This window comes from Triticum aestivum, chromosome 1B (genome assembly GCF_018294505.1).
Source record: "Triticum aestivum cultivar Chinese Spring chromosome 1B, IWGSC CS RefSeq v2.1, whole genome shotgun sequence".
Taxonomy (NCBI): Eukaryota; Viridiplantae; Streptophyta; class Magnoliopsida; order Poales; family Poaceae; genus Triticum; species Triticum aestivum.
In genome coordinates, this window is record NC_057795.1 from 696,716,346 (window position 1) to 696,739,913 (window position 23,568).

At 43.1% G+C, this 23,568-nt stretch overlaps 2 protein-coding genes and 1 pseudogene across 2 annotated transcripts; 1 reads left to right on the forward strand and 2 right to left on the reverse strand.

Moving 5' to 3' along the window:
• Positions 1 to 2,393: 2,393 nt before the first annotated feature.
• Positions 2,394 to 6,998, forward strand: LOC123150020 (UDP-glucose 4-epimerase 1; the record flags this gene model as incomplete). The annotated part of the gene is given in 9 exon segments (XM_044569824.1): positions 2,394 to 2,621; positions 3,672 to 3,721; positions 4,307 to 4,442; positions 5,438 to 5,539; positions 5,645 to 5,872; positions 6,010 to 6,094; positions 6,203 to 6,285; positions 6,368 to 6,459; positions 6,582 to 6,998. Coding segments are annotated over 9 exon segments (1,065 nt in total). The 3' UTR covers positions 6,676 to 6,998.
• Positions 6,999 to 8,426: 1,428 nt separating this feature from the next.
• Positions 8,427 to 9,479, reverse strand: LOC123150030 (pathogenesis-related protein PRB1-3-like). The gene has a single exon (XM_044569833.1). It carries the CDS (start codon positions 9,397 to 9,399, stop codon positions 8,662 to 8,664), a length of 738 nt encoding a protein of 245 aa, XP_044425768.1. The 5' UTR covers positions 9,400 to 9,479; the 3' UTR covers positions 8,427 to 8,661.
• Positions 9,480 to 15,917: 6,438 nt separating this feature from the next.
• Positions 15,918 to 18,928, reverse strand: LOC123102018 (two-component response regulator ORR42-like; annotated as a pseudogene).
• Positions 18,929 to 23,568: the final 4,640 nt, after the last annotated feature.

A 23,568-nucleotide genomic window follows, 5' to 3' on the forward strand; every position in this document is an offset into this window, starting at 1 on the left:
TTACCACCAATGCCTGCACTAGGTGTGATCCTGCAACACGCATCATCCAGCTACATATGAAAGAAAAACAATGTTAACTTGACAGCAAGCTTGCATTGCTAATGAATAAATGAGTTGATCACAAAACAGACCAACTACCTGTCGGTACAAGTAGGCAAGAGTCGCTGAACCCCAGCTCCATTTGCTATCGAAGACGGTCAACGCCTTCAGCCACATCCATGGAGCGTTCTTGCCAGTGGAGTCAGGAAAGAAAGTCCTCGACACAATGTACCACATATACACACGAGCATGTGTCTGGATCACATCATCAGTTGCATCCGGAGGGCACGTCGCAAAGTTATTTTGAATCCACGTGAAAGCAGCTCCAGCTGCCTTCCTTTCCCTCTTCTTCTTCTCTTCTCCCTCCTCTACATCATCCTCAGCCTCGGTAGGAGCCATACCGATAAGAGCAATCATCTGCTCGCGCCACCCATCAGAATCGGTGCTCATACATAGAGGCCTCCCGTCGATAGCAAGACCGGTGATCAACGAGACATCCTCGAGCATCACGGTCATCTCCCCGGTCCGAAGATGGAAACTGTGGGTCTCTGGCCTCCACCGATCAACAAGAGCGGACACCAGTGGAGCGTTCAAATTCGGCGTGGACCGGCTGACCAACAGAATCCACGGGAGTAGTCCTGCCTACTTGATGTACGGTGTGTACCGCTCATCGTAAGGCATGGCAGGACCAGAGACCCCGTGATACCGAATCTTCAGAGGTTCAAGCTTCTGCAAAAAACAAGTGATGACAAATCTTAGGGCATGTAAATTTTAACTAAAGGCAAATTTGCAAAAGATTTAGAGTACTCATTATTACCTTATCCTTCTCGCGCATCATGTAGGACCGGTGTTGCACGTCGTAGACATCGTCCAGAAGCCAAACCATCCTTACAATTTCAAACAATAAACATACATGAGTTCATCTCAAATATCGGAAAACACTCAACATCTAATATATATCTAAAAAAACTCAACATCTCACATATAGCTACAAAACTCAACATCTCATAATTATCTACAAAACTAGGCATCTCATATATATCTAAAAAAATAAACAATCTAGGTTTAACTAACAAGAATCATATACTACCGGATATGACTACACATCCTCCATCACAACACCGAAAGAGTTTCCACCTAACGAATGAACACCGGATATGAACACCGGATATGAACACCGGATATGACTACACATCCTCCATCACAACAAGAATCATATACTACCGGATATGACTACCAATTCTTTTGGTTGCAATGAATGTGTGCTCATTCTGAAACACCGAAAGCCTGCCTTGACCACATTTGAACAATAGCATTGCTGCCTTGTCGGCTCTCTGCATACTTGTAAAACTAAATAAAATTTTGATAGTTGTTTTCAAAGTACTTGCCATTGATGAGAAAAGGATTCCACATTTGAAGGTTAGACCAGGAAATGGCTCCTGAGATGGATGACTTATCATCTCCAATTGCAATATTACATCAAAAAACTTAATCTGGAACACCGAACGATTTTACGGAGGAAAAGAAAGGGAACGGAGGAGTTTACGTACTAGGAAAGATTGGAGATCGAATCCAAGCCTCAAAACTTCAAATCTGAGAGGGGGTGTGGGGGGATCCAAAGGGGGCGCCGCCGCCGCCGCTCTCTGTGACAACAGAGCAACTGGAAGAACTGCCTGGGAGGGTCTGGCCCGATGCGGGCTAAGTCAACGTGCAGCGCCTAAGACACGGGCGCTACAATATACATTGTGCGGCGCCTAAGTCTTAGGCGCTGCAGTGCTGTCTGTGGGGCCAGGGCTGCCACGCTGGCAGGATGTGCAACGCCTAAGTGATGGACGCTGCACAGTAGGGTGCGGCGCCCAGCTGTCGGGCGCCACACGAAAGGGTCAGCAGAGTGAATTTTTTTTGAAAGCAGGTCAGTTTGTGAATTGATTTAGGCCTCAGGTCAAATATGTGAAATTATCCGTAATCCATGGCGGATGGGGTGTGGTACACGTGTACGGCCCATAGCGATAGCAGAGCAGAGCAGAGAGAAAGAGGGGTGCGAACGTGGCCGGTGGTTTGGTTTGGTTTGGTTGGAGGAATCAGGAATCGTCCGTCGCGCGTTGAGTCGAGTCGAGATGCCCCGCCTCGATGTGGTGGGACCCACAGCCAGAGACAAAGACACCCCCGACCCGTCTGGCCTCCCTCCCCTGTCCTCCATATATATCCGACCCTGCGCTCTGCCTCTCTCCTCTCCTCTCTGCAAACAAGAAGAAGAGACGCACCCGCGCACAACTCCCCCTCTCTCTCAGAAACAAACAAACAAACCACTCTTGTCTCCCATTCCAATCTCGCCCCGTCGGTCGAATTAGAAGAAGAAGAAGAAGAGGAATCAGAGGAAGAAGAAGATGGTGTCTGCGGTGCTTCGGACGATCCTGGTGACGGGCGGCGCGGGGTACATCGGCAGCCACACGGTGCTGCAGCTGCTGCTCCAGGGCTTCCGCGTCCTCGTCGTCGACAGCCTCGACAACGCCTCCGAGGAGGCCATCCGCCGCGTCCGGCAACTCGCCAACGCCCCGCAAAACAGCCTCGACTTCCGCAAGGTTCGTTGCTTCTTCTTTCTTCCCTTCCCTTCCCTCTCTGTTTCCGTTCCGATCCATCCATGATATCCGGCCAATCTCCTCCTTGTTCTCCGGCCGGCCCTGCTCTGCTTGGGAGGACATACATACAGTAGATTGGATTGCGCTTTCCTTGGTTTGTTTGGTTGATTCCCTTGCCTTGCCTTGCCTTGTCTTGAGGAGGAATTGAATTAATCGTGGGTGCATCCTATTCTTCTTTCTCATAAGTATAGTATAAGCAACTACGAGTAGTACTAGTAGTAGAATTCTGTTTTTTTTTTAAAAAAGAAAAAATGTTTTGGGGAGTTTGTCCGGTTTGAGGGGAGGGCGTGGCGTGGCGGTTTCAAACACAAGGCACTCTATCTGGTCTAGAAAGAAGAAAGAAGGAACCTCCCAACAATTGCTGCTCTCTTGTATTTTTTATTTTTTTTGATGGTTGAGTTATTATTATTACTCCTACAATTGGGCTGGGAAGAAGGAGCGGAATCAGTACCCGGCCTTCCTCCTCGCCCACCGGCCGGCGAGCGAGCGAGAGAGCGGCGGGCCGGCGGGTCACACCCTGCGCGCCCGTGCCTTTTCTTCTTCTTCTTTTGTTTGTTTGTGCATGCGACGCGTGCCTAGTCGGTTACTTTCCTTACATTTTCCTTCCGTCCTTGCGGTCTCCGTCTCCGCCTCCGCATGTGACTGACCAAGCAAACGACGACGGCAAGGGAGGGGGAAAACGCGTGTCTCCGGCCGGTGGGTCTCCATCCATACCATACATCCTTGACGATGCTTCCTTCCTTCCTTGATTGCTTGCTGATTCGACCACGGATTCATTAGATTATATTTTTTAAACACAATTAATTAGATCAGATTACACTAGTTTAGAGGAGCATATACCTTACATACATACATGCCTAACCATACCGCCAGCCGCAATTTCCCGTGTCATTGTTTTGGAATCGAATGGAATGAATTCATACCCAAGAAAAGAAAACGGATTTCTGATGGATTGATTTATTTTTGCTGCAATGCAATTGTGCGTGCGTGCAGGTGGACCTTCGTGACAAGGAGGCGCTGGACGAAATCTTCTCGACCCAAAGGTATCTATATTTTCTTTCTTCACCAGTACGTATATCAATATCTGCACTATACTAGTAGTACGTGCTACGTGCTACAGCCTAGTACCCGTCGTCGTCAGTCAGTCACATGGTGCCATACAACCTCCAACCGCTAGATAGTCCATGTTTTTTCGGCTTAATTAACAAATCCAGAAATGGTTGATTAGCCCGTCCCCTCCGGCCGTCGTGCCAGCCGTATCTGCGATGCCACTACTATCCTAGTCTCTTTCATTCTGCTTGTGCATCGTTTCGTTGGTTGTTGATTAAGGCCGGTAGGTGTCATCTGCTCCTAGTAGTAGCCTCTGATTGCTCATTGATCCATCCATCCATTGATGAGTCGGGCTGGCTGGAAAGTTGTCTCTAGCAAGCAAGGCAAGCTATCCACAGCTGGACCCGGCGGTTATGCTCTTCCATATTCCATCATTCACATCATAATCATCATCATCATCATCACAGTAATAGTATTACGTAGAACTGATGAATAAACTAGCAGCGTTTGTTTGTTTTATGCTCCAAGTCGCTCATCATCTGCCTGGTCTCCAATTTAAATTCGGCTGGGTCGAGCAGGTTCGAGGCTGTGATCCACTTTGCCGGGCTGAAAGCCGTGGGGGAGAGCGTGCAGAAGCCCCTGCTTTACTACGACAACAACCTCATCGGCACCATCACCCTCCTCCAAGTCATGGCAGCACATGGCTGCAAGAAGGTATACCTGCTTTTTCTTCTTTTTTTCTTTTTCTTTTGCATTTCATTGCATTGCTGGGTCACAGGATACCAATGAGCGAGCGAGCGAGCGTTGGCTCTAGCTAGCTCGGCTGTCTGGACCAGGTGTCTCTCATAATTTCTGTCACCTAGTTCATGGTCCCAGATTGCTTGCTTGCTTGCGCTGCCTCTCTTGTTGCCTAGCACCATTTTCTGTTGCTGCCTCTATATGTTCTGTCTAGGAATTCTAGAAAACACACACACACACACACACACAAGGGTTTTAACACTTGGCATGTCTGAATAATGGACGGTGTGGCCTAGGTTCAGGCCCATTGCTTGTTCTGCACTAGGCAATACTACAGCAATGGCCTTGGCATTCTCTCTCGACTACAGCAATGAGAGGGACAGATGCAAACTGTTTCATTACAGCTGGTCCTTGTTTCTATCTACCCTCTGTCTGTCTGTCTGTCTGTAGGATTTGTCAAAAAGAAACAAAGGATTTAACAGCTGGTCTTTGTTTACTCTCTCAATTCTGAACAATAGACAGCAGCATGCTGGCGTGTGCAGGCTCAAGCAAGCAGCCCATTGCTACGCACCTACTTGTTCTGCAGTAACCAATGAAGCTGTATTAATTTAAATAAGTTTACAACCACGGATGCAGACAGTTTCATTACAGTTGGTGCTCCCTTCATTATTTGAGTTTTAGAACCACGGACGGACGCAGACAGTTTCATTACAGTTGGTTCTCTGCTGGGTCTGAATAAGTTAGGCTTAAGGACGGCGGCACACTGCACTGCAGGCCATTCAACTCTGTTCTGCACCATCAATTAATGAAGCTGCTCTGCACCGATTAATTATGCTGGCACCTTGCTGAAGGAACTAGTACTAGTAGTATAGGCATATGATTAAGTATACATCATCGAATCGAATGATTGTCGTCATCATCATCATCTCATCTGGATGCTAATGAAAACACCTTTCATTTCATCCCTGCAGCTTGTGTTCTCATCATCAGCCACTGTGTACGGGTGGCCCAAGGAGGTGCCCTGCACTGAGGAGTTCCCGCTCTCCGCGACCAACCCTTACGGCCGAACTAAGGTACGTGCCATTGCTACTTGTTTTCTGTTGCCTGTCAATCAATGTTTCAAGTACATCGAGAGAATCTGATCTGGCGCCTGTCGATGATTGTGTGCTTGTGTGCAGCTTGTCATTGAAGACATCTGCCGCGACCTCCAGCGCTCGGACCCCGACTGGAAGATCATCCTGCTGAGGTACTTCAACCCGGTCGGCGCGCACCCGAGTGGCTACATCGGGGAAGACCCCCTCGGAGTCCCCAACAACCTGATGCCCTATGTCCAGCAAGTCGCTGTCGGGAGGCGGCCCGCGCTGACGGTTTACGGGACCGACTACAACACCAAGGATGGAACAGGGGTATGTTGTCATGCATCCAACCCTTAACTAACTAACCAACCGACTGATGAATCAAATCAATCAATCATTCCTGCATAATTGTCTTGCTTGCTGCCTCTAACTAACTAGTATTGGTATGCAACACATGATTATGGCAGGTACGTGACTACATCCATGTTGTTGACCTGGCTGACGGCCACATCGCCGCCCTGAGGAAGCTCTACGAAGATTCTGACAGAATAGGTGCGCACCAACCATGAACATGACAGCTGACACTGAATGATCTTATTATGCTTAACTGAATAATGTTGCTGTTAACGAACCAATGTAATGATTTGCGCTTGATTGCAGGGTGCGAGGTGTACAATCTGGGCACTGGAAAGGGGACGTCCGTGCTGGAAATGGTTGCTGCATTCGAGAAGGCTTGCGGAAAGGTAAACCAATCATCATCTCACGTGCATATATAATTATGCTCTTGTTCTGCTGATCACAGTGCTAACACTAACACTTTTACAGAAAATCCCTCTGGTTTATGCTGGAAGAAGAGCTGGAGATGCCGAGACTGTGTACGCTGCCACCGCCAAAGCTGAGAAGGAGCTCAAGTGGAAGTAAGTTACTCTATGTTTTGATTGCTAATAAGTTGTATCTTTTCTTGAGAGTTTGGTTGTGATGCATGGTGTAAAACAACACAAGGCAATAATAATGAGAATGATGTGATGAAAATGAACAGGGCCAAGTATGGGGTGGAGGAGATGTGCAGAGACCTGTGGAACTGGGCCAGCAAGAACCCCTACGGCTACGGATCCACCGACAACGGCCACTGATTCATAGACCCCAGAGCCAGTAGCAGTAGCATATATACACCACCATCCATCTATATATTTATCCACCACAGAGAGCAGAGAGAAGAAGAGGAAGACTACTACTGATGTGTATAGGGAGGGAGTGAGTGAGTCGGATCCATCAGTAGCTTATAATTAATTATATTGTTCGCGTTAGAAAGCTAATCATATCCATCTCCCTTATGGAGTAAGTAGAAGAAATAAGGTTGGTTCCCTTGCCTTGTAGAAATATATATATAGATATCTTGTCGGTCATGGAATAACTTACTTTACCTACTGATATAAATATATATATGCTTGGTTCATTTTGTTGATTCTTGTCCTACCCTCAACTGGCTCTATGTATGGTCTCTGTGCTGAATGGAGTCTGTTGTTGCCCCTGAGGCTTCTCTGCTTATTGGTGGTGCTGGAACAATGAAAATATCATCTTTTTGTGTTGTTGATAATGCCTATATATGTTATGGCGAAACGAGCATAGTTCAGATGGTTAGGCTCTTGTGGTCCTGGATTATTCCAGACTTTTCCGCGCATTGGTTACGAGGCATTGGCTTCGCCTCCTGTTTTTTTAGGGAATGTCATCATGCCTACTTCATTGAACTGGTAACAAGGTCCCCTCGGAAAAAAAAAGAACTGGTAACAAGGTTACATCGTTCACCAAAAATCCTCAACTAGAAAATCCGGGGAATCATCGCTTCGGTGTGACCTAGGAATGAAGTGTGTGTTTCTCAAAAAAAAAAAAAAACTTGTGCCCTAAAGGATATATTACAGAGAATTGTGAGCTTGTTAGGCTCAAATCGAGTTAAGTATAACAAGTTAGTTCGTTGCTAATACCAAGGAAGGGGACGAGAGCCCGGCCCAATATAAAAACGAAATAATGGATGGATTGAGGGGCGGCAATTTGACGCTCACTGCATCAAAATGCCCAGGATTTGCACAGATATGGGCGCCCAATTAGCTTAAATCCTGGTTTTGGGACTGTCTGAATTTGCAGTTTTGGAAATTCGTTTTTTTTAATTTCAGTATATGTTTAAAATTTTCTGGTATTCAAAAAATGTCTGCAGCTTCTAAAAAATGTTCAAAAGTTTGAAAAATATTCTATTTTTTAAATATCGGTGTTTATTTAAAATTTTCGCAGACATTTTAAATTTTTTGACAAGCATTTTCAAATAGTTAGCTATTTTTAAAATGTTTTCTTTTTAAAATATTTTTTTCTAAAACTAAATAAATAACGCATTAAATAAACAAAAAACGCTAGGAAAAAACTTTTGGCACAATGCGCACATCGCGACAATGTTGCAGGCAATGGGTCGGCCCAGTCAGGATGCACTCTATGCATCACGCCCATATTTGACGAATAGAGCGTCAAATAGAAGGTCCCGTGAGCACACCTCGCCCTTACAGTTTCATGTCACGCCATAGGATCAAGTGATGAAGACGATGCCTGCGTGGCACTCAGCCTAGCTACAATCCATGTACTTGGTGCTCTAGCCGCAAATTAACTAGCCAATTCCCACTCTCTCCTTAATTAACGAAAATGACATGTCTTTTTTAAGAAAAAAGGTGTTGTCTTTGGGCTTCTAGCCTATGGTGTGTACTGGAACTCAAAAGGAAAAAAACAAGGGTTGTTTTTAGTTGAGCAAGGAATTGAAGTGCATCATTTTCGTATATTGTTGAAGATAATGCCTATATCCATAGCATGGTGAGATTGTGTGATGTAAAAAGTATGCGTAGAGTACTGAAAGCTAAAATTGAGTGTCGCGGGCCAAAGATATTACACAGTGTAGAGCCTGGCAGATCAAAAAATGCTAGTCCCAAATCGAGTAAATTAAGTAAAAAAAGTCGAGTAAATTAAGACAAGCTAGCTGGCTAATAAAAAAAGAAAATGAAAATTAGAGGTGTAGTCCAAGCCCAGCCCAGCCCAGCCCAATATAAAGAGGCAAATGGGCTTCTACTATTAATTAATTATAATTAGGTGAGCGGCACCTCTCCCTTCCAGTTCCCGGGCGGGTCGTAGGAGCAGGTGATGAAGACGCCGCCGGCGAGGCACTCGGCCCGGCCGCAGCCGACGTACTTGGTGGTCCGCCAGACGATCTGCGTGAAGTGCTCGCAGACCTGGCCCGGGTGGCAGGCCTGCGCCCGCCAGTCGTAGAAGGAGGACTCGCTGGCCCAGTCGCCCACGGCCTCCACGGCCTTCCAGTCCCACCCGGTGCCCCAGAACACGTTCTCGCCGTAGGGTGAACCCACCGAGTGCATCATCACGCAGTCGAACCGCCGCGCGTCCGACCACCGCCGCGCGTACCGCGCCAGCTTATTGCTCCACCGCAGCGGCGGCACGCCGTACTTGGCCCGCACCCGGTTGTGCGCGTCCAGGAACTCCGTCGTCATCGTCTTGTAGCCGCCCCGCCCGCCGGTAAAGGACCGCAGCCCCTTCTTGGCCGCCTCCGCGAAGAAATCCGCGGCGTTAGCGTCTGGCCAAGAAGGAGAAGCCTTCTCCTTCTGCTTCGGCGGAAGGTAGGTCGCGGCGTTGCCGTCCGGCCATGAAGGCACGGAGGAGGAAGAAGAAGACTTGTCCTTGTGCTGCTTGTTGCCGCCGAGGTGGTCGTGCGAGTGGAAGAGGGCGGCCGCGATGTCGATGTGGACGGCGGCAAGCGCGTCCACTAGCACTAGGAGAAGGAGGCCGAGGAGCACAAGCCCGCCGGGCGCCATCAATGGATGATCGATCTCCTCTCCTTGCTTGCTGCGCTTTGTCTCGATCGTGGCCGGCCGTATGCAGTGGAATGGATCAAACTTACTGCGCGCTTGTCTTAAACTTGCATGCGTTTTGGTACCAAAATTAGCCTGCCTTTTGCTGCCAAGCAACAAGCAAGCATGCATGCACTCCCCAGAATTGGATGCTGCCATGCACCACCCTCTCTCTCTCCCAGGTCTCAGACAAATCATTTCCTGTGGGCCCGGCAAACTAAGGACTTCCCAGGAGTTGACCGGTCAATCATCACATGGCTGTCTTCCTCTCTCTTTGCTGCCTCGCTCGGCTTGGGGCTCTTTACACACGTGGGTGTGTCATTTGAGAGTAATCATCATTTTTGACAGGCCCAGAGGCCCACGGGTGTGTTTCTTATATCCTCACATGAAATTTTAAGTATTCCAACACATTCATTCTTGGCAGCTCCATGGGTGCGTCTCCTAAAAAAAATACAGAAATATACGTCACTTTGGTTAAAAAACGTCCCTCCAACAAATGATGCAGATGCAAAAAAAAAAAAAACCTTAGATTTTACATCTGATGTAAAATGCACCACCAAGTGATGCAAATATACATCGCTTGACCGCGCATGATGTAAACAACCAGCAGCCGCGTGGACGCCCAACTGCCAAGGGGAACTTCCCACCACCCGCCCGCCCTCTTGCCTCCCAATAGCTGCCGCCGGCCTAACGCACCTCGCCATGGCCGCCGCCTGGGCTCCCACCTTTCCCGACACCGCCACCGTCGGGAAAAACCTTCATTTTTCATCATTGCTACAAAGAGCTCAAGGATGAGGAGAAGTGGAAGAATCGGGAAGCTCATGAAGCTCCGAGGAAGAAGAGTTTGGTTGTTGATCAAGAAGAAGAAGAAGACGATCATGTAAATGTGCAATGGTGATTTTAATGAAGTTTTTCGAAGGGAAGAGCACATGGGATCTAACGACCAAGCTTGGTCATGAATTCAGCTATTTAGGGACGTCGTGGATGCTTGTGAACTAACTGATATTGGCTATGTTGGTATGGATTGGACCTTTGAGAAGAAGGTGGCAGGGGCCAGTACTGCCGTCTATGTTTGGACCGTGTTCTTGCGTCCAACGAGTGGTGCAACATGTTCCCTTTCGCGACACTCCGGCACTTAACTGTAGTAAAATCAGACCGCTCTCCAATATTACTCATGAACGAGCTTGAAGCAAATAACATAAGGATTGCGATTGATCGCCACTTTATATATATATATATATATATATATATATATATATATATATATATATATATATATATATATATATATATATATATATATATATATGAGGCGATGTGGGAACGCCATGAAGAATTCAATCGGGTGTTGCAGCAAGCATGGACAAGTAGGTCGAAGAGTGCAACAACGGCTGACGTGAGAAGCTTGGTACAGTTGCCGCAGCTTTAACCTCGTGGAGCTCACAGTCTTTCGGTTCTGTTAGAAAAGAGCTAAGAGTGTTGCAGCAAGCATGGACAAGTAGGCCATGCGGGCAACTGTACCAAGCTTCTCACGTGCATGCGGTTACACTACAGGGAAGAAATACTCTGGCGCCAGCTGTCACGCATCCAGTGGCTACTTGAAGGTGATAGTAACACGACATTTTTTTCACAGGAAAGCATCTGCCCGACAAAAAAAAGAATTGAATTGAGAAGTTAACCCGGGCAGATGGCATGATCTGTGAAGACCAGGAAGAGCTAGGTCATCTCACGACCGAATTTTGTAAAAATCTGTATGAGTCTGAAGGCACGGTGGGCATCGAGGAAGTCCTCTCGCACATTCCTTGTAAGGTATCGGCTGAGATGAATTAGCAGTTGAACACCCCTTTTTGTGAGCAGGAAGTAAAGGAGGCGTTTTTTCAAATGTTCACAACAAAATCGCCACACTTTTTTCAGAAAGATTGGGACATCTGTCGTGAAGAGGTGACTGGTATAGTACTGCAGATTCTTGATGGCGAGGGTTCTCCGGAAGAGATTAACAAAACTTTCATTGTTATTATCCCCAAGGTATCAAAACCGACAATTTTTCTCAGTTTCGACCTATTAGCTTGTGCAACGTGATATATAAAATTGTTTCGAAAGTACTTGCTAACTGTCTGCAGCTTATCCTTCCGGAAATCATCTCTATGGAGCAATCTGCTTTTGTGCTAGGTAGACTTAGTACTGACGATGTGATCACCGCCTATGAGTGTTTGCATTATATGAAAGTCAGGAGAGGGAAGAAAAACACTTTTTGTGCTCTCAAGATTGACATGATGAAAGCTTATGATCGTGTAGAATAGAAATATTTGCAAGAGCTAATGCTCAAAATGGGATTCAGTAAAATTATGTCATGTGTGTCTTTGCTTTTTATGTGTTGTTCAATGGGGGTAAAATGGAAGATTTTAAGTCCTCAAGGGGACTCCGTCAGGGGGACCCCATCTCACCATACTTATTCCTTCTCGCACCAAAAGGTTATCATGTATCATAAAGGATCGGACCAATTCTGACTTGGCTTTGCGAATCAAGGTTGCAATATGAATGAGGTGTCTGACCGCCATGAAAAAAGGAGGAGGCACACGACGAACATAGATGACGACTTGACAATCCGAAGTCCAAGTCCCTATGAAAACTTTAGATACCTCAAAATTCTTTTAACTGCAGTCCAATGAGCGGCAGTAGGTGCATGCAAATATTGACATACTTTATTCATAGAATAGGAAATATGGGAGCATGTAAGAGTCCAATATTATAGTGCACCTACAACACTTCTGTAATTTGTTGCATCCTCTGGTCCGAGTGCTTCTCCACTCTCAACTGTGAGTTTTCCTGAAGTTGAGATTGGTGGTTTACACTTTTCCAAGTTTACACTTTTGAGTATGTCAGTGGTGTATTATTTTTCAGTGGAAGTACCATCTTTTAGCTGCTTGGCCTCTATACCACGGAAATAGTGAAGATCTCCCAAGTTCTTAAGGGCAAACTCCATCTTTAGGTCCTTGGCATACAAGTGGTGGCATCTGGAATTGTGTTAGCAACAATTATATCGTCAACATAAAAAAAGCACAAAATATGATGGTGTTGCCTTTACTGTAAAAGAACAATGAGATATCTGCTTTAGATTGTGTAAACCCAGGTTGTTGTAATTATGTTGTCAACCTTGAGTACCAAGCTTTTCGGGCTTGTTTCATTTCTTATAAAGTTTTATCTTACTTGCGACATGATGTGATGTTCTTTTGTGCTCATAACCTGGTGGTTGATGCATGAACACTTCTTTCTCAAGAACACCATGAAGAAACGCGTGCTGGACATCTAGCTACCGTAAACTCCACACTCTTGAAATAACAATAGATAGAACAAGTTTAATAGTAGCTACTTTCACAACAGGGCTGAAAGTATCTTCATAACCAATCCCAAATCTATGTTTAGAACCATTTGCTACTATTCTAGACGTATATCTATCTATGCCTCCATCTGGCTTTGTTTCTATCTTATAGACCCATTTACAGTAAATGATATTTTTGCATTTTTTAGCAAGAACTAAATGCCAAGTTTTGTTTCTCATAAGTGCCAGATATTCACTATCATCCATGGCTCCTTTCTATTCTTGATGAGCAAGGGCATCATATAGATGAGTAGCTTCACCGGTGCTAGTAAGAAATGCACGTTTGTGACTTTCATACCTTATCGTACCTTCTTTGTACTCCTTTATCTTGAAGATACCGGTTTGTGACGTAGTGGTGCGTTGAGAAATTTGATACGCATGAGAGGCAGTTGTGAGATTTGATGGTGTTGAGGATCCAGGTGTTGTAGAATTTTCAACAGAGGAACTAGCCGTAGAAGATCCTGGCACAGCTGGCTCTTGATCCTATGTGGGCAGCAAATCTAGGTGGATCTCCCTCGCGATCTTGCCACCAGTTAGGGAGCCTCGTGTGGCAGTCTCTGGGCCGCCTTCTTGGGTGAGCGATAGCCGCGGCTATGGGTGGGCCCCGTTTGTTCGCCTGGCCAGCCACAGTCTCGACCCGTTTGCACATAACATGCGATGACTCACGGAGGAATAGGTCATCCAGACCAGTGGGCTCCATGCGGTCGGCCACAGACTCATCGATCACTGTGAGCACCTCACTTGGTGCTGGTGCGTTAGCCGCAATGCGCTTGGTGGCCAGATCTTTCTCGGATCGTGCGCTGCCAGTTCTGGCACAGTTGGCGGGATTCTCCTGTGATCTGGCACTGGTTTCGTCATCTTCTGCACGCATGAAATCATGAGTAGAATTTGCATTGTTTTCATTATTTGCAATTTTCTGAACTAATCACTTGATTAGTCCCTTTTAATTCACCTCATGATCAAAGATTAAACAAAGGTTTAGATAGGAGTGAAATTTCTGCACCAAGAAGGTTTCCTAAATTGGGATGAAGTTTCGCAAAAGGAAAAATAGTTTCATAAAAAACAACACCTCAAGAAATATAAATATGTTGTGTGGAAATTTCAAGACACTTGTATCCTTTGTGAAGATTAATGTAGCCGGTAAAGACACGTTGAGTGGAACGGAATTCAAGTTTGTGACAATTATATAAACGGAGATTAGGATAACATGCACATCCAAATTTTTTGAGGGAGTTGTAATCTGGATTTTGGTCGAACAATCGTCCTAAGGAATGGAATTATCAATCACTTTGCTAGCTAAACGATTGATAAGATAAGTGACGGCAATAAAAGCTTCATCCCAATATTGAAGAGGTATTGTTGCATGCTCAAGAAGGGAAAGTCCTACTTCAACAATGTGACAATGCTTGCGTTCAGCTGGACCATTTGGTTGGTGTGCATGCATGCACGACACATGATGCTCAATGCCTATACTGCGAAGATAGAGTTGAGTTTCTCATACTATCCACCCTAGTCACTTTGCACCGTAATGGGTTTCTAATCGAAGTGTGGCTCCACAAATTTTGGGAATTCATGAAAGACAGAAAATACTTCAGATTTGAACTTGAGTAAGTAAACTTACTATAAACATCAATAAGCTAAGATAGTGTTTCTTTCTTCTAAAAGAATCTCGTGCATGACCCCATACTTCAATGAAAATAAGTTCTAAAGGAGCATGAAACACACTTTGGGACCTAGTATAGGAGAGCTGATGACTTGGCACATTGACAAATGTCACAAACAAACTCTTTATTCTCACTACCTGACAATGGAAAATTATCTTTATTCACTATTATTGATAAAGAATGTCCTAATAGTAGCTTGACTAATATATAGAAGACCACATTTAGAAATGGGGGAATTAATTGTAGCTTGACTAATGTGATGAATGTTCATACTTCAACCGCTTCGGTGGTGTGAACTTGGTCGTTGCCGAAATATTTCTCGCGGATGGCAAGCTTCTGTGCAAGCTTGATGTGGGGTAGCAAGATGGCCTTTCATAGGAGTAAGTTTGTCCTTGTAAGCTTCTCTGAAGGTAGAGGCCCGAGAGAGATGGCGGTGGAACTGGATGCTGGCGCAAAGATGGAAGTGGAAGACTAGGTAGTCAAGGCGCTCATGTTGGTTGCGAGTGTGGATGCGGAGGAAGTTGTGGTGCCGGCTATGATCTCTCTCTCTCTCTCTCTCTCTCTCTCTTCCTGGCTAGATTGGTTTTCTCTCATAAGAAGGCTAGATGCGATTGAGAGGAAGGGCTCTGATGATCATGTAAGCTTTTGAGGAAGCATATAGGAACCAAGCCGTGGCTTACAAGGAAGACGATTGCTAGGATTCATCTCGACAAGTTTACAGGAACAGGAGGTTTGAACTTTGAAGGATAAGAAGCAATGACGTTTTTTTCAGTACGTACCTTGAAGTGACAAGATGGATCGTCCGTTTTGGTTTTGGCGGATTCAAATAGACATACATGCGATGTGACATGTCTCATGGCCATGACTCACCCATGGAGTAGATGGATATATGCGAAGACGAAATAAGGAAAGACTTGGCTAGCCAGTTGGCTTGTGTGTGTACTCATATATACGTATAGGACAGGAGTACTAGTACGTATAGCGGTGTGTGTACGTGATAGAGAGAATAGAAACGATCGATCGCTGGCGTGTCTTACGTAAAGTTGCGACCTAGCGATATCAAGTCGATCGTAGCTACGTACTCTACTTGCTCGATCCAAAACTTTGTAGATCGCCAAAGATATACTTATATGCATCGAGCCAGTTCAGCAGGTACGTACTGTGAACCACGTGGCCACATTCCACATGCATGTGAATACAACCATTGGCACGGTGTCTAGTACAGTATCATCCAAATTACAATTTCGATAGTATCATCCAAGTGACCCAACTATGTCGGTAGCCTCTCTGCTTCTTCTTCTTCTTCTTGCTAATCACCGCCAGCCTTTAACATGACCTCAGGACTAAAATGACCTCATAACGGTAATAAAAAAAATATAATGCATGCCAAAAGCTAGCTATGCATATGAGCTAGCTGTTTGTATTCCTCCATGGCTGGATCAAGCAAGCGTCGCTAACTGTTCTAGCTTCTTATTGATGACCTCCTGAATCATAGGCCCGACAGTCTCAGGCCTCACTGGTTTGGGCACAAAATCATCGGCACCGGCACTCATGAACGCCTCCATGGCGTTATCATCATCAGACAGCCCGACGATCTTCACATCAGTGGCTCCCATAGCACGGATCTTCACAACTGCCTGTCAAGTAACATGTACAAGAAACATTGTGTCGATGAGGTGACCACCCAATATGTTATGTTCAAGCACAAAAGGAAGAGAAAGAAATGGGAAAAATTAGCTAAAGTAAGTATGTACCTCCGGGCCGGTCATTATGGGCATGTCCCTATCACAAAAAACTATGTCGAACGTGTTGCCCTCGAGGAACATGTCAACAGCTTCTTTCCCGTTCTTCGCCAGAGTCATCTCGCAGTGAAACTGATTGCACAGCATCGCGGAGACAACCATGCGTTGAACTGCCGTGTCCTCAACAAGCAATGCCCTCAGGGAGGATGCCATTATCAGCTTGCTAAAACAACTGCAAGAAAAAGAGATTAGTTATTTCTGATCCACACCTAGCTAATAGGAAGATAAGCACACGTTTCATAGATCTCAGCTGCTGATATACAGTAACAGAGCTCTTCTGCAAAATCAAGCATGCATGCAGAATAAGCTGAGATCAGAGGTACGCACACTTTATTAGTTAGTCTCTACTTCGTCGCGTTCCGAAATATTTGTCTTTCTAGAGATTTCAACAAGTGACTACGTACGAAGCAAAATGAGTGAATCTACACTCTAAAATATGTCTACATATATCCGTATGTTGTGTCTATTTGAAATGCCTAGAAAGACAAATATTTTGAAACGGAGGGAGTACTACTTAGTAGATTATTAAATGCTTTATCAGGGGAAGAGATGGAGATTTTCCCCCTACATAGATTAGGACAAAAAGAACAGGAAAAACCCCAAAAAGAAACTTAATTTGGATCGATAGCAACAATGGCAGAGACTGTGCCATACTTGGATGGATAATTTCTCCACACACAGAAAGAATTTACAACATGCATACGGTCTCTACATAGATCCATATGCATAGCTTCATGCCGACAACAACCAGTGCAACAATATACATACAGATCCAAATTATACTCTGATGATTATATTATTTGTGTGTTTAGGCAGCGCATCTAACAATCTTGATCTTTTAACCAGGGAGCCAAATTAATTAAAAATAGTGTAACATCGTTGATGCAAAAAAAAAAAGGTAAAGAGAGAGAGGCAGAAGAAACAAATTAAGAAAGGAACAGATACAATCATCAGAGTACGTAGCTGCTGTTGCAAGAGGTACGCACGTACCACCTTCTTAATTGGTGTCTACCACTTCCTTCACCGGTCGGTCATGGAAAGATCAGAGAAAAGAAATAATTTGTATGCGAGGACAAAAAATAAGATCAAGAAAAATAAGAAAGTTAACTCTTTCTTATGCTTATTTTTGCGACATGTAGCACCGAAACACCCCGAGGATAAGCTCAAAAAGGCAAAAGAACGCAACAAAAGAAATTGCAAACATAGATGCATATACATGGCTGCATAGATCAGAACAGATCAGGATGCACTAGCTTGTTTCACATGTATATATCTCCTCTAGCAAATTAATCTCTATCAATCATGTCTGCATGAACGGAGAGAACTAGTGGCAGATGCATGGCGAGAGAGAAGAAATGAAGAAGGCAGACACAGAGGGAGGAGAGTAGCTATGAACCTTAGTTAGAGCCTATGGTGTGGTATCTAGCTAGCTAGCTCTGTTGCTTGCAGCTTGGGGCTTTGGACCTTTGGTGGTGGGGTGCGCCTTGTACCCGGCCAAGATACAGGGGTATTTATATGGGTGGCCGGCCGATCTCCGCCGTCCATTCGTAACCGCGTTCCTTTCACACAGGCAAATGTCGGCCTGATCAGCTGCACCGCTTTCTAATCCCAGCGGGAAAATTCAAATATTTCGCTGGCGTATCTTTGCGATTAGATGATATGGAGTATCCAAGATAGTATCTTGAGGTTTCTGGAAAGAAGTTACCACTTGCCGCCGCTCTTCTGTTTACTGTTTACATGCATACAGAGCAGAGAGATACGGTGGCGTCAAAGCTTGCCGATTATGTGGCACTACACAACGGGATGGCAGTTCATCTCGAGATCAAATAGATTGTGGTAATTCATTATTGGTTTAATTATGGCAGGAAAATCAGACGTATTTTGGATGTGCTGCCGAGATACTACAGAGAGATCCCGTCGTATATTGCGTCCAATGTATTCCAGGCTGGGCATTAATTAGTTAGCAAACTTCATCGATTCGCCAGACTCAGTTTTCCTAATCAGTTTGCCATCTTTAACTGCATTTCTAATGTAATTGAGCTGGCGGTTTAACACAAAATCCATCAGAATATACGTACATGAATGAATTGGACCAAGTTATGTATACACTGCACTGCGCTTCTCTCTCAGAAAAATTATGTGTTCCAACCAAGAATTAAATATCTTTTTGGGACAAATTAAGGTTTAAATCGTTTATCAATATAAAACTGCTACGAGACGGATGTACTAGTGAGCATAATCACTCAAAAAAACAAAAACAAAATCTCTAGAATATATAGTCTTAGCCTAGCACGGAACATGTTCTATTGACGGTTCTGTCTTGCTCATCAATTGTTTTGTTTCTCCTATCATACGAGTGGTATCGGGCAAGTATGACTCTAGACCCATGACTACCGAGGCTTCAACTCCGGGCGTGGGACAAAACAAAAAGATCTGTATTTCCATAATAATATTATAAATTGTAAAAATATAGGCCTAAGCCCAAGGAGGATTAGCCCGGACCAGGGTTGGCTCCGGCTATTGTGCCTTCTCCCGATACAATAATCTTAATGTATTATCTAGGTAACAAAGGATCAACAATAGATAAATTTTAGAAAAATGAAAACTTACTTCATCAGATGTTCTCCGTGTTGTTCATCGAGCGCCATTTCCAAAGGATCAGATAGCTTATTTCCTCTTAGATCCTAGAACCTTTCTTTCAGGATCTTAGATCTCGCCGGGGGAGATGCTACCGCCCATCCTCCTGGGGGTAGGGAGTAATGATCGATTGAAAGAACGACTGGTGAAACAAGGCCAATGATATGACATAGATCGAGATGTTAATTGCAAGACATCATGGATGGTGCCAATTCTAGTATGATATTTAACATAGTGTGATGCCTCCGAACGATAGGAGCCATCGCCTAGAGAGATTGGTTGCTTGTGGCGGCAGAAAATTAGGTTAGCAAAAGCCTATGAAGGATATGGATCATCTATGGTATAGAGGTGCCATGCGCTCGCTTGCTATTGACAAGAATCTCAAGATGACCGGTGTATATATTACGGAAGATGAGGAGTGGAGTAGAGATCACCCGAGGAGGCCGTGGCGGCGGGAAATTAGGTTAACAAAAGAACATGAGAGGATAGGAAGGAAAATGAGACATTTAAGGTATTAAATTGTATAGAACCAACTAACTCATAGCCGGGCCGAGGAATATGTAATCGTGGGCTATTACATAAGGCTATGTTATACTTATCTGCAATTTAGGCCTAATAATTTAGTGTTCTTGAAAGTAATAATCGGCCCGAACAATGTTGCTCATATGGCTAAAAATGGGCCTGTCTTCTTAATTTATTTGACACGCTTGTTCAGCGTATCTGACACACCAGGTCAATTAGTGCTGCTGGTGCACCAGACCCCGGTTGCACATTCAAAAATAAAAATTCTGAAAACCATTAGTGCATTGACACAACATCATTCGATGTTGTCGCAAAATTTCATATCAAAACTTGAAACATTGCACGAGATACAAAAATGAGATATTTGACATCAATGCGATACTGGACCAATTGGATCTTCTTCCTTTTTGTTGTTGAGCTTAAAATCCTTGGATGTGCAAGGAAATAGTGGTATGTTAATTTGGATCCTTTGGTGCAAATTCAGACAATTGCCTCATAGTAAAACAAAATGGGTCTTAGTATTGCTCAGCTGAGAATTCAGAAGACCTACACACTTGCATCACTTTATAGTTATTTTTGTTTTAACATGCATCACTTTATAGTTAGCATGAGCAAGTTAGCAACGGCTAAAAGAATTTGAAAGAATTGTTTAGGATAAAGATACTCACACAAATGGGCAGCTGTTGGGCCTCTTTTCCATATCGCTTGGTTCACAGAGATTTTTGCTAAATCTCAATAGATTGAGTCTGATAACGCTGGCTATCTTTTATTATTATATTTTCGAATTTTTAATAAATTAAGTAATAAAAATAGAGAAATAAGTATGGAATAATATTTTTGTCGAATGCAAAGATTTTTCTTCAAAACATCTATTGGGCTGCACTGGCTTGGACCAGATATGGTACAAGGAATGTCCCCCATGCTGAACGGGCCATGATTGAATGCAACAAGACGTAACCAGCCACACACCCGGCATATGCACCATATGCATATCCTAGGCTCTCAGCATCCACACAATTGCTATATATGTAGCCTATTGCGATCCGGGAGCTCGTGACGTAGCACTGGCTCGAGTCTGGCCCGGTAGTCTAGGCTGACCCTGTACTATAGATACCGCGTGATTTTCTTTGTTGGTGCTTTTTCTTATCAATTTTTCATTGTTTTATTAAGATTTTCTCTGGTTTCTTGAACCCTTTTTTTCATTTTCATTTTCCTTTTCCTTTTCCTTTTTCTTCGATTTTATTCATTTCTGTTTCTTTCTTCAGTTCTTTGTTCTTTCCTTTAATTTCATTTTTTCCTTTTTATTCAATAGAAGTCTACATTTTTCTACACATTGTAAATTTTTCGTACACAATAGGGACTAGTTTTTATACACATTTAACATTTTTATAATACATGTTTAATTTTTTATTGGAAATACATGTTTTGATGTAAAAAAAATCACACAAATTTAATTTTTTTGTATATATCTTACATACTTGTATAAGAGTGTCACATTTTCAAAATACAAGGTTAAAATTTTGTCAAATAGATGCTTTTGTAAATGAAAAAATGAATACATGTTGAACCTTTCTCAAACACATGTTGAAACGTTTTGTTTATTGAACAACACGTTTTTCTAATAGGTGAACATTTTTTACATTGCACAAACATTTTTAAATGTCCCAAATATATTTTCAAGCCCATGAATATTTTTTAAACTTAATTTAAATTTATTTAACGGTATGGAACTTTTTGATGAATTACAGGAACTTTTTACACAGTATAAACATACCAAAATATTCATGTACATAATTTTGAAACAACTGAATATTCTATAATGTCACAAACATTGTTTAATGGTATCAAAAAATTTCAAAAATAATGGTAGCAAATTACTTACACTGCGTTAACATTTTGTCATATTTGACTTGAACATTTGAAAAGTTTATATGAAAGTTTACTAAATTGTTTTTGGGAATATATGTATTTAGAATATCTCAAATATGAAAAAAAAGTAAAATATTAAAAAACAAGAATCCAAAAAACTGATAAATTAACACTTCTGGGCCACCGCACTTAGGATGCTCCAGAAGACAGGGAATACCTCTATCTCGCTACAAGCAAGACTAAGAGACACCCTGCCGTGTTCCCGAACAAGTGCTGGGACCTCCTATTGGGCGCCTTCAACGCCGCGCAAACTAACTGGCGCCTGCAGCAGTGACTGGATGGGCCAGCCCACAATAGCGTTGCGCGAAAAAAGCACGGCCGAAAAACTGCTATCGATCGAGATTCGATCTCACGCCCTAGCGCTGACAAACGGCGAGTGTAACCACTCGACCAGCCAAATGCTAATGCTTATTTACAGCGTGAACCATTTAAAGAATAGAAACGTTGACGCACTATTAATTTCTTATTACACTTTAGCTTTTAGATTTTACATTTATTTGAAAAAATGTGCACATATTACAAATGAAGCTCATGAACATGTGAAAAAAGTTCACCAACTTTAAAAAGTTCATGTATTAAAAAAGAGTTTACAAAGTTAAAAAAGGTTCATCGAACAATGAAAGTAGTTCATCTATTTGAATAAAAAAGTTCATCAAATTTGCAAAAAAGTTCATCGATTTTAAAAAAAGTTCATCAAATTTGCAAAAAAGTTCATCGATTTTGAAAAAAGTTCATCAATTTTGAAAAAAAGTTCATCGATTTTGAGAAAAAGTTCAAAAAAATAAAAAAAAGTTCATCAAGTTTGAAAAATAAGTTCACCGATTTTGAAAAAGGAGTTCACCGAATTTGAAAAAGTTCATCATATTTGGAAAAAAGTTCATCGTGTTTGGGAAAAAGTTCATCGTGTTTGGGAAAAAGTTCATCAATTTGCAAAAAGTTCATCAGTTTTTTTGAAGCACTAAAAAGAAAAAAATCATTGATTTTTCTTTAAAAACATGAACTTCAAATAAAAGAGACATTGAAGAAACAAAAAAGAACAAAATAAAAAGGAAATAAAGAAAACGCAAACAAAACCGCACGGGGAAATGACCAGCGAACCAAAAAATAACGGTTTAGGAAGCTTTTGGAAGCTTCCCAAAACCGGAGGACTCCCGTGACTGAAGAAGGAAATAAAATGGAGGAAAGAAGCTAGAAAACACGAGTGTGTCACTGGCCTAGTGGTTGCAGTCTTGGCGTAGGGGGAGGAGATTGTGAGTTCGAACTCTCGTTGCTGCATATCTTTTTATGGGCCGGCCCAGTCGTGGCAGAGGTCGGTACGCTGCAGGCGCCGGTTTGCAAAAACAGTAATAACCGGCGCCTGCAGCGCCAAATAGGGAATCCCACAAGTGCTCGCCTCTCGCGAAGCTATACGGGCCGTCACCCTTAGCAAGGAGGCGGACATTGTTCAGTCTGCGGACTTCTTCATAGTTTCGGAAGGGTTTCCTATGGTTTTTTCATATTTTTTTCTGTTATGTTTTCTCCCTTTTTCGTTTTCTTGTCCTTTTATCTTCTTTTCTCAAAGACACATTAAGAATTTTTTGAAAACACATTAAACAATTTGCGCACAGACACTGATTATTTTTCTAATACACATTAAACATTTACTTAATACATGTTAATTATATTTCCAGATAAATATTTACTTTTTTTGATATATACTTAATTTTCTAATGCATATTAGAATATTAGATATATGTTGAACAGTTTTGAATGCGCATTGAAATTTTTTAATATATTTTAACAATTGTACGGTGCAATTTTTTTGGATGCGTTCTGTCCTTGCTGAAGGTGATGAATTGGAGTTGGGCTTTGGAATGACAATCTGGAGTTTAACCTTGTGTTGGACTCACCATCATCGGTGCACGTGCAACGATTCTTTTCTAATGGCGTAGCTCAGGCTTGTGTATTTTTTATTTTTCTGTAGTCTTGTAACATAGTGGTAGTGGTTATCAGGTGGAGTAACTGTCGTGAGGCATGTGGCCTCAGGTTTTCTTTTCCCTTTATTTTCGGGTCAATGTTATCGTTAGCTGAATTTTTCATTCCAAATAACATATTATCTGCATCGTCCTAATGCAAAGGCTGGGGGTTATCCTCTTTCTCGATAAAAAATACGGTATACATTTTATAATACAATGCAAACATTTTTTTTATACAAGGTGAA